This window comes from Solea solea, chromosome 10, assembly GCF_958295425.1.
Source record: "Solea solea chromosome 10, fSolSol10.1, whole genome shotgun sequence".
NCBI classification, from domain to species: domain Eukaryota; kingdom Metazoa; phylum Chordata; class Actinopteri; order Pleuronectiformes; family Soleidae; genus Solea; species Solea solea.
This window is the reverse complement of record NC_081143.1, coordinates 19,182,678-19,194,121: the sequence shown is the minus strand read 5'-3', so window position 1 is coordinate 19,194,121 and position 11,444 is coordinate 19,182,678. Positions and strand designations below refer to the sequence as shown.

Here is an 11,444-nt window from a genome sequence, read left to right as displayed (position 1 = left end):
TGCCAGCCAAGCGGATAATACCATGCCATGCTGTAACAAGGAGGGATACGATTATCACTTCATCCAATCATATTCCAGCGAGGATTTGAATCACACGTGAATTGTTATCCTTTACTCTTTTTGTGTTCTGCAAGTTGGCAAGGGCCAAACTTCATCACGAGAGACGTTCGATATTTGAAAAACAAAAACACTGCATATGCAACATACTTATAAAACAGAGAAACTGTATAGTGCATGGGACAGAGATAAAAAACATCACGACTCTTCCAAGGTTTTCTTTGCGCTTCCATTAGGAATAGAACCAAATCAACCAAATGTTCCATTTTCCGGTACCCTTACCTTTGGGTACCAGAGTAATGGTACTGTATGGGTGGAGCTACACCCACGACCAGTCTTGTATAAAGTACTTGAAAGCAATACTTGAGTAAAAGTACAAGTATCAGTGACTTTGGTAGAAGTTAAAGTCACCTTTTAGAAAATGACTTGAGTAAAAGTCTTAAAGTACCTGACATTTACTGTACTTAATATCAAAAGTAATCTGATATAAACATGTACTTAAGTATTAGAAGTAAAAGTATTTAAACAAAGTGAGCAATTACAATTTTGAATATGACATTTATTGTGGCTTCTAAACAATAAAAGCATAATAGCTACAGGTGAACTTCAAACAACATTAAAATGTTGTCGTGAATGGTGATAAGCTCTCTATCTCAACCTCCCTGTGTCTGCTTGTATTTTTGAAACATTTGGAGTCTGTGGAGCTTCTAGACAAACTGTGTTTTAATTCAATTTGGAGACGAAATCTGCAGGTTTATCTGCTCGCTAGCTCACCTGTAGCCTAGCCACTCAGCTGAAACAGCTGATGGCTGAAACCCGGCGTCCGGAGTGTACAACAGAAACCCGGAGACAGGAGACCAGAGCGTCGGTGTCAGACACGGTACACAACGAGCCGCTGGTTTAAGTCCACTTGGAGCCTAAATCTCCTAATCTGGAGCCGGCTAACAGCTGAGTGGCTAACAGTGCTGGTGGTGCTAAAAACAACTAGCGACAACAAACAGGCATTACGTCACCTACTCAACTTGTATTTTGTAGTAACAAAGATGGATAAGGGAAATTTATCGGAGTAAAAGTAGACATTTTATTTAGGAAATGTAGTGGAGTAAAAGTTTTCAAAAATATAAATACAAAGTAAAGTACAGACGCTACGTATCTCGCTGACGTGGCCATCGGGCACAGTGTACACCTCGCCTACCAAGTAAAGGTCGTATTTCGACTGTCCTCGGTCGAAATGCAAGCCTGACCGAGGGCTTTACCGCTCCAAAACATACCATACTGTACCATGATGGAATCTTAAGAATTAGTGACATCTAATGGTGAGAGTGTAACGAATGGAGGACACATCTGCTCATTCGTTCCCTTTCCCGGGAACATCGGGTATCTACGTTGTCCTTTGTATACCAGATATTTGCTTCACAATGCGAACACGCACATTCTGCCTCTGCTGTAAACATGTCAGTGCAAGCTGACAGCCTCCAAAAGCAAGGCCCTCGCCTAAAGCACTGGCTTTCTAACGTTACAAAAACCACACACTTTTTATTTGAAATCAGTCATACATCTACACAAATGTACTTTGTGTAGTATTCAATTCCTGCCAATATATCCCCCCCTAACTGTTTACACCCTGGACCTTTAAGAACTGCATTCGTCCGCCTACCTAACATTATTGCAAACTCTCATAGGCTTAATCAGTTGCTTCTGAAAGGACAGGTAAACACACACACACACACACACACACACAGCTACAGGGCTATTGAACTGAAGAGAACACAGAGGGACATCTGTTGAGGGAATCATTCAGAGATAACAAACATCATATTAATGAATGCCATATTCACTCTCTCTCTCCTCTCCATTTGTCAGACTCTCTTTTCTTTCTCAGGTCTCTCAAGACCCCCACCAACTGCATTTTTTTCTCCCCTTTTCTGTAAACGTTGTGCTGTCAGGCAATTAATCATTGTTTTCCTTCCGAGGTCTGGTTATTTGTCATAAATGAGCGGCTAACCTCAGGTGTGGGCACTCAGTCCTATGCCAGCGAGAAGTGACATCACCCATCTCACCCCTTCTTCTCTCTCCCTCTGTCTCCAATCCCTCCTATGTCTTTCCCCCCCACATTTTATAAAACCATAAGGACTTTTTCACTGCATCCATACTGTCCTAATCTACTTGGCATTATATCTCTGCTGTGTGCCTAGTTATGCAAATGCATAAACAGAATCCCCCCTCACCAATTCCAGTGACTTTATTGAAAAGGCAAAGACAGCGGAGCACTGTACTGAATGTGATTAGCTGCAAAAAAAAGGGCACATGAATTTATCACACACAGAACACCATTTCCCTTGGGATTTTCTTTTTTCTTTTCTTTTCTTTTTTTTTTAAATAATTGCATTTCTTTTTCTGTGTCCCAAAGTTTCCGTTACCTGCCAAACTATGCTCAAGAACCATGATGCAGCTGTGCATTGGTGGTAATTGCCTTTAACAGGCTTCTCTGTCTCTCTTACCATCCCTCTGCTCTCGCTCTCACAATGCTCCCCTCGGCTGTGAACAGATAAGAGCTTTATTCTTCTGCCCAAATGCAAAGTGCAGCTGTTAGCTTTGCTGCAGAGAGAGAGAGGGAGAGAGAGAGAGAGAGAGAGAGAGAGCAAAAACCCATGGAAGGATGCTCTATTCTTGTTGTCATGCAGCACAAAGTTTGACAGCAACCTTTTTGCATTAGCATGTTAATCTGAGACAGCATGTTGGGAACACATAAGAATGGAGATGAGAAAGTTAGCAGTTGCTTTGCTTGCAGTGTAAGAGGAACGGCAGAGCGGGTTCCTAAGAGTCCTATAAGTAAAAGTTAAAGAGAAACAATTCACAAGTATTCAATTCCTGACATCAGAATGATTCAGATCACCCCAACCTCCAGCACTGAGACATAATATAAAACAATATCCATGTTTTCTAAAGCTTATCTCCTCATAATAGTCATTTGTGTAGTTCACTGATTGAGAGACTTTAATTTGACATCATTAACAATGACTGCATTGTGTTAAAGCATAACACATCCTCTTTATTACAGAATATGTTTTGATTTTCCTAGAGATGAAACAGAATCTTTTTGTGCGTAACAGTCAGTCAGATTATGTCAGTGTTGATATTGGAAAACCAAATATTTTCTCATATAGACCATATTCCTAATTGTATGACCCATTATTTAAGTATTGCTAATTATTCAAGAATAAAAATAGTTATTATTTGATGCCTGGATCATCCCCAATGAGACAAAACTGTTCTTAAGCCAAAGCCAAGCAATTCTGGGTAGGTTTCCTGGATTGAGCTGCTTCTGTACAGTGAGCCTGAACTGTGGTTTTAACAAGACTGTAACACATACTGATTGTTTCACAGTGCATTGGGTTTAACATTTCGACATGTGTTTCATTTCTGCAGTGCATGCGCGTGTCATTGTGGTGAAAAGAGTATGAAACCAGGTTGGTTATTTTGTATGTAATCACTTTATTCGTCCCTTGCCATTCATTCGTTTTGTAATCATTTAGTGTCTGATTAATATTTAATTGGAGTTCAAAAGTATTGCTCTCACTAATTCATTGACAGAGGGTTCTGAAGCATCGGTCCAGAATAGCAGGTTTGTTTACATTTCTTGCAGCAGGTCATTAGACCTTCATGCACAAGCCGTTTACACATCTATTACTGGGCCATTAACATTCTCCCCTTTGCTGGAGGGATCCATTCTCACTCCCTGATTTGCTGAAACATATCTGCACACAAAGTCCACTCTGCCATAACATCTAAATTAGTGTCCAGTTATATAGATTTTGTAACCTCTGTAACCTCTGCCTCTGTAATACCTGCTCCCGAGGTCACACAGTCCGTAAGCACACACTGTACCGACGTGGCTGAAAAGACTCAGCACTAGTTCTAATACAATTTCACGTCCACATGTTGTGTTCTTTGCAAAAGTCTGTGTTGTTTTAGCAATGCTATAACGACCATGTAGTATAATCATTTCAGATATTGCATTTCTTGCCACCAGACTTAAACGATAAATATTGCACAGCAATAAGCAGCAAAAAGTAGTAAAAAAGTGTGTGTCACCATTCTACAATGTATTGCACTAGCAAGCCTGATGACTTGGGGAATTCAACTGTTATAGAACCTGGCTGTCCTGGTCCTGATGCTGAAAACCCAGCGTCTGTGGGCAATGTCCTGAATAGATAGAGAAGTCCTGAACAACAGCAGAATGGTGTGCGCTTCCCCCCCCCCCCCCCATGCTGTATGTCAGCTATAGTCTCAAACGAATTAAGAATTCAGACACACTGCCTTGAGTGTGAAAAGTTCTGTACAGGTAATATTTATTGCAAGGCTAATGTACTGCATTACATTAGTCGCAAATTGCTTAGGTGTAATTTCATGGAGAGCCAGGGAGACAAGTCACCCGACTGGTTTGACATAAATCATTTGTCCCCCTCGATTAACTCTATCAAGTGTGTGTGACAAACTCAGCCTCTCCAGAACTCATGAGCAGAGAAACAGAGACACACACTCTGCAGTCCGTAGTTCAGATGTCACATTCATTTACACTTTTGATAAATTGCAAAGCCCAGCTTCAGACCACAGTAACTTAATTAGGGAGACAGGTTCACTCTGTCTCTTGTTCTGAGACTGAAGCACCGTAACAACTGAAAGATAATAAAAAAGAATTCAACTTAAAATGGCAACATGTTGGCAACAGCAACAAGTGACACAAATATTAATAGATAGTTCAGTCAGCTGATATCATTCACATTAAGAGGCAGGATAATCCCACCTAATGCAATGGTTTCTGTTCCTATAAATTATGTTTTTATTATGTATTTATACAAATGGGATCAGTTAAGTGAGCAAGTATTTTGTCCTGCTCCCAATGCACTGTTAACAAAGTATTATGACTGTGACAGATTGTTAACAACAGGCTGCAATTACTATGGCATTAGCAGCTACCAACAGTTAATCATTTGTACAAAAAACATTGTTGTCCTACAGTTTATCCCAAACCTTTAAACAAATTGTGGCTTAGTTTCTAAATAAAAAAAAGAGTCTGAAACACAAACTGAAATGTGTTAACCGCTTTATCAAATTTCCACAAATGTTTTGCAAAAGAAACACAGTGTTCCAAAGTATCTCTCTTTATAAAGTTGGCTGTAAAGTGGCTTTTAAATGTACACATTTTCCTATTGTGGCCTGTCAAAACTAACTGCTGTGCAAAGGGCCCATTTCAGCACAAGTACAACAATTTGCACACGCGCAACATGAGTGACATTAATTGGTAATCAGGGTGTTGTCTTTTGAAAGCAAGTGACATTTCTGTGAGACCAAAGGACCAAAGGCTTTGGATCAATACTGGTTCGAAATGAGCTTCATGTTTTCAGAACTGAGCGCATAGTTCCACTTTGTGTATATAAAACGTGGGAAAACTCTCAACTGTTGAAATTTGCTGTTAAACTACAAGTCCCAGCATTCCTCGGCGTCCTTCACTCTGATTGGTCGACTCAGACTCCAATCCGCTGGCAGAGACACGTCTGCCACTCAGCATCCTTCCGTCATGGCGACTGTATGGGCTAAAGCCTTCGCTAACCTGCCGGTTCCCATTGTTTTCTTCCTGCTGCTGCTATGTTTGCCACCCGGGGGAGGACAGAAAAAGAAGGAGGTAACGCTTTATCCATGAAATAATTCGCAGCGAGTTTTGTTGTGTTGTTTTATTGTGAAAGATGTGTACAGGTTGGATCTGCCGGTGTGTGTCAAACTAGTGAGCGTTAGACAGAATTCACCGGAAGTTGGCCGGGGATGATCTGAGATTACGCTCGGTCTGAGGTTTGGGAACAATAACTGCCTCTAATATAATGTACATGAAAGAAAATCTTCTCACAAATGGTATTTGTGATACGTTGTGTATTTTCTGTCTGATTTCTGACTAATTTCTCTAAGACTACTTGCATGACGAATTTATACGTAACCGCGAAGAACCCTTATTTTGAAAAGTACAGGATGTATTGTATTTTATTTCTCGGAAGCTTGACAGTAGCATCAGACGATGCTAGCGAGAAGCACACATACACAAAATCACAATAACTGCCAGTTGTTTCATGTGCGTGCTCGGAACAGCCGTATTTCACTTCTCTAAAAAACTGCTGTTTTTTAGAGAAATACGCTGTCATGTGGTCAAAACACCGAGGTGACCGTCGGTCTGTTTAAACTGAACAGAAAGCAATGAGGAAGCTAGCCCGGTCTGTTGTTGGTCACATGAAATATGTATGCACCTGCTTTGCATTGAAACGACTGAAGCGATTGGAAATGCAATTTCATATTGTAGTTGTATGGTCTCATGGTATCATGTATAGGTGATAGGTGGGTTTGTTTCACAAGTTTTACAATAACAAATTCACAATAATAAATGAGATATGTTAATCTGCCAGAGGAAGTGAATGTAGAATTAATCACTTTACTCATAATATTATTGCTTTGATTATTCATGTATTCCTGTATTTTTTAAACGCTTAAAGGCACGTTTTTTTTTTACCATTAGGTTGTATTATCATATTGTATGTTTATATGTGGCATGAAACATCATCTGTGAACCATACAGGTTGGTGATGATCCCTGCTTTTTGTTACCTGTTCCAAGCCCAGATAAATGGGAGGGTTGTGCCAGGAAGAATATTTTTTCTCACTATAACTTGCTTTGTATTATGAAGTGACTGACATTTTCATTCTTGTTTTGTTATTAACCTTTTTATTTTGAAAATGTTTTTTTTTTTTTTTTTTTTTTTTTTAACTTTTGTACTAAACCTCACACTTTTGAGCCAAATTGGTGCCAGTGTCTGCATTTACCACCAAAGTTGTGGAAATGGCTGTTTGGAGAAAGAGGCATCATTGCTCTGCTCTCCTTTTCCACCAGCTCTCTTCTAATTTCCACTTCCAGGCGAATAAATATTCGAATGAACAAATGATAAGATAATTGTCAAAAGAAGAAGAGATGACCGAGTGGATTAGAATAATAGGAATAATAATGAAAATAAAGACACTCCAGCCCTGCAGTTTGCTCTAAAAACAGATTTTTATAGATATCACTTATAAACTGGCCTATGTGTAATGTGGTGTCACAATATCACTTTGTGTGCCAATAACATAGCCTGCAGACAAAGGAGATATTATAGGTAAATTATTTTATTTATGAAAAAGTAACGTGTGGCCTTAAGCCTTTGAGAAAATGTTCTTACAAGGAAAGGAACGCTGCTCTTTGATTGACAGCTATGATAGATAAAGGGATAGGTATGAAAAAATATCTAGCAATTTGTGTCGGTGGATGTGTCCTTTAGAATCTGTGCTAGGTTTGGTGTGAAAAGGTTTTTTTGGACTGTTATGTTACTGTTAAATCTCTATATAATCATTCACAACCTGGAACATCAAGGGAATATTTAAATGTGGTACCAGTCAAGCCCATAGGAACGACTTTTGGTGGCTTTGGAATTACTACGTTTACGGCTACGTTTGCCACTACAATCTTTTAATCAATTCTTTGTGAGGAAAAACATCTCTCTGCATGATTTAAAAACACGTTGTGTCTCTAAATTACAAGAGTGAATTTCCTATTTTTTTATTCTTTTCATCAATATCAGTGTGTTTATGTCCTTTGCAGGGTATAATCCTTGCCATACATGCATAATGAAGCCAGCCATCATAATCAAAGTGATGTTTAGTACTGACGGGCTCCAGGACACCAGGATGTCACCTAACAGAATGAGCATGTCCTAGCTATTATTTTGCTTGTCTAACATTGGAAGGACCCAAAACCTTAAATGGAACTAAATAAACAGTGTGTGCACGGGGTGGGTAACAATGCTATTTACATTAAAACCAAAACAGGATTGGTACCGGCACTGGTACCTAGATTATGTTACTGATACCCTGCAGTACCCTACTCTTTTGCTAAGTTTTTCCAAAAATTGGTTTTAGACATAGTAAAAACAATCTCAAATACTGTTTTAGGCTAATGAAAAGCATTTTGGTGAGTTATTTTAGGTGCAGCCAGTTGCTGAGTGTTGGTTAATGGTAGTTAAAATGACTTGTACCCAACCAGAATTTAGCGGAGGCTAGAACAGGAATATAAAAGTCCTAATTGTTTTTTCACGAGTGTATAATTACCCGAGGCTGTATTTGTTACCTCTGGATGCCACTAAGTCCTACACTCTGGCCCTTTTTATTATAGATGGAATTTTCTTGTCTGCAATGTTCTGTGTGTGACTCTGTACCAGGTCCACTGTACACACACACACATACACAGAAAGAGAGAGAGAGAGAGAGAGAGAGAAAGAGACTCACACAGGCATACTTTCAATGAGCCACAGGAGAGATATTGAGGAGTTATAATGTGAGAAATGTACTTATCCAGTTGCCTGCCTGGGGCCATGGCGGAGGAAGTGGAGGAGACAGGGGAAGATCTTATTTAGCTGAAAATGGACAAAATGGTGAAGCAACACTTTGTATTCATCTCACCAGTGTTGGCTCTCCCTCATGGCTCTTCATCTTGCGCAGGCCACCTAATGTTTTAAACTGTAGAGCTGGGTAACTTTGGCTAAAAGTTATAATGAAGGCCATCCTGGAGTCCTTAAACATTATCATTATTTAAGTCTGACATTGTGTGTATTTGTGTGTTTGTAGTGTCCTAAATGCTCCCCAATAGATTACAATTTAGTAAATCATTATAATAATTATGTAACTGCTTTAATGATAAAGAATAACAAATGGAAGAAAAGGTGTCTGTTTAAAATATCCGTGCCAGACCTAGTTTGGACATAGGAATTGCTGTAGTTTGAATTATGTCTGTTTGCTCCTTTATAGTTTTACGGCTCATCTAACTGATAGAAACCTAACTGTTTATACCTCCTCCCGTTTGCCACACTTTTATGGGGCAGAATTTAAGACCACCTTCTGTCAAGCAAGGATTTTGCCCTTGGTGGCTAATTTATGGCCATTTTCACAATACAAGCCCTCTAGTAATTTAAGTTTTTTTTGTATTATTATAAAACCATAATGTTGATTCACAATTTCTTTTTTAGTCTCCAAAATATGATAGGACCAAAACCATTACCTTTTATTTTTTTGGTTTGATATAAGAAGGCTGTAAAACTTTTAGATGAGAGAGCAATGGAAATCGTATCTTCAGAAAATCAGTTAGCAGACACTGATCAATCAAGGGTGGGCACGGTCACACACTGGCTCCACCAGGGCAAAGTTGTTGGCTCGGTAATCTTGTACTTGAGTTTGCAGTGGGATTTTAGATCAGCATATTGCAATACAACACTTTGCATCTAAAGTGTGCTGTATCATGCTGATGGGAAATTGTATTACTGTCATAGCAGGACCCCAGAGAACAGTTAGTGGCATATTTTTGCCACTATTAGTATTATTTATTCCTTGGGAAGCTTAATGTGTAAGACAGCTACAGATTTAATTTTCCCCCCATTTTCTGTACTTAAAGCCGAGCAGGATGGATCATGTTTGGTCAGATGGAACATATGGATAAAACCTGAGCTTCAAAGGGAGAAACGCGAAGTTAAGTATTGAATGTGTGACAAAAGGTAAGAAAAAAAGAGAGGATGAAATTAAAAGAAACAAAAAAATAATTTAGGGCAGCAGTGCTGGGCCCCAGTCTTTTTAAATCCTACTATATGCCCCTCAGGGAATGGAAGAAATAGTCATAGAGAGAAAAATAATATGTCCCTTCAATACTGCCTCGTTCATCACCCCAGCTCTGCTAGATATTATATCTAGCTTGTGTTGTGCCTCTGTCTTAAGGCTGACTACAGCACAAAGAAAGAACCAATGTAAGCACTTCCTATACCTAGGCATATAGAGTCTGGGGAAGTAAAGAGAGAAGAAAGTCCTAGGCAGTGAGTCCGAGTCAAGGAGAATTATATGTCTAGAGAGTTATATATCTACAGAGAGATAGAGATTGCAAAGTAGTGGGCTTGCCACCACACCCAGGGACCAGTCTAATAAGAGGATCAGAATAATAACAGCCTGCTACCTCTGCACATAGAGCTACAATAAAGTACTGGGTTGGGCCTTCAGGGAATAACCCAAGCTACTTGCTGAGTTTAGGCTGGAGCTCAGGAAGCTAAACACTATGTAAGAACTACTGACTCTGACTCTTTTCTATCTGGCCTGTTCATCAGAAAATAAACCCAAAACATACAGACAAGCACTATCCAAGAAAACAAAGTGTTTCTCCATTAGTGTGCTTCATAAATTCATAAGGTGTCTTTTTGGTGTAGACATCTGTTACTTGTTACTGATTGTTTGATTGATTTGTTTATTTAAGTATGCTCTCAATATTGCCAAGCCCATTACAAGACACCAACGAAAACAGATACAAAGATGATCACTTAGCCTCTAACAATATACACGTTCACATAATGTGCTAGTGAATGGTCTGTATTTATATAGTGCTTTTCTAGTCTTGATGGCCACTCAAAGCTGCCTTACATTAAAGTTTTGCCATTCATCCATTCACACATTCACACCCATTCATACAGAGCATCTATGCACATTTTCTATCACACATCTTTCATACCCATTCACACACTGCCTGCACAGCCATCAGGAGTAGTGTGCGGTTAAGTGTCTTGCCCAAGGACAAATAGTAGACTAGCGGAGCTGGGAATTGAACCCACAACCTTCAAGTTGAAAGACCACTCACTCCCCTTAATAACTGAAATGTGATTATACGATAAAAATAAATGTACACATTTTCTGAAGTCCTGCAAATACTAGTTTGTCTCTCTTAAGACTGAGTAGAGTTGGTGGTTTTTTTTTATTTATTTTTGGCCACTGCCACAGTATTAACACTGACCACCATATATGGATTGTCCTTTTTTTTTTAAAAAGGTAAAACATTATTTCACTCACCTCTCTCAGTCACTTTCCCCACACTGACACACAAATATCAAAAATTGACCCATCTACAGTTAGACCTGGTAAAAATGAATATTTTTTTTTATGTTATATAGAGAGATGCAAGATGAGATCTGATTACATGTGGTTATTGGATATATACGATATTGGACTTTTTGCCAGTATATCAGGAGTGCTTGGACTAATAACCGAAATGATACATATACTTCTTCTGTAGTGAAATGAACATCATATTTTTGCATACTCATGTTGTAGCAGATATAGATGTATATTTTCTTCATTGTGCAGAATAAATGATAATAGATTTAGAGGGCACAAGCATAGAAGTCTATTGCAGCCTATTCAGCCTATTGTTTCAGTCATCTTGGCGCGTTTACCGATATCAGATAATACATTTTGAAGCCGATATCGGACAATGCTGATAATATCGTGCTT

General features: G+C 39.0%; 1 protein-coding gene across 1 annotated transcript in view; it reads left to right on the top strand.

Annotated features, from left to right (window-relative positions):
* Positions 1 to 5,488: 5,488 nt before the first annotated feature.
* tusc3 (tumor suppressor candidate 3) overlaps positions 5,489 to 11,444 on the top strand; it is a 65,442-nt gene continuing 59,486 nt past the window's right edge. The window contains exon 1 of the mRNA XM_058641762.1: positions 5,489 to 5,743. Coding sequence (XP_058497745.1) covers positions 5,639 to 5,743 — 105 coding nt within the window. The 5' untranslated portion in view covers positions 5,489 to 5,638. The remainder of the gene's footprint in view (positions 5,744 to 11,444) is intronic.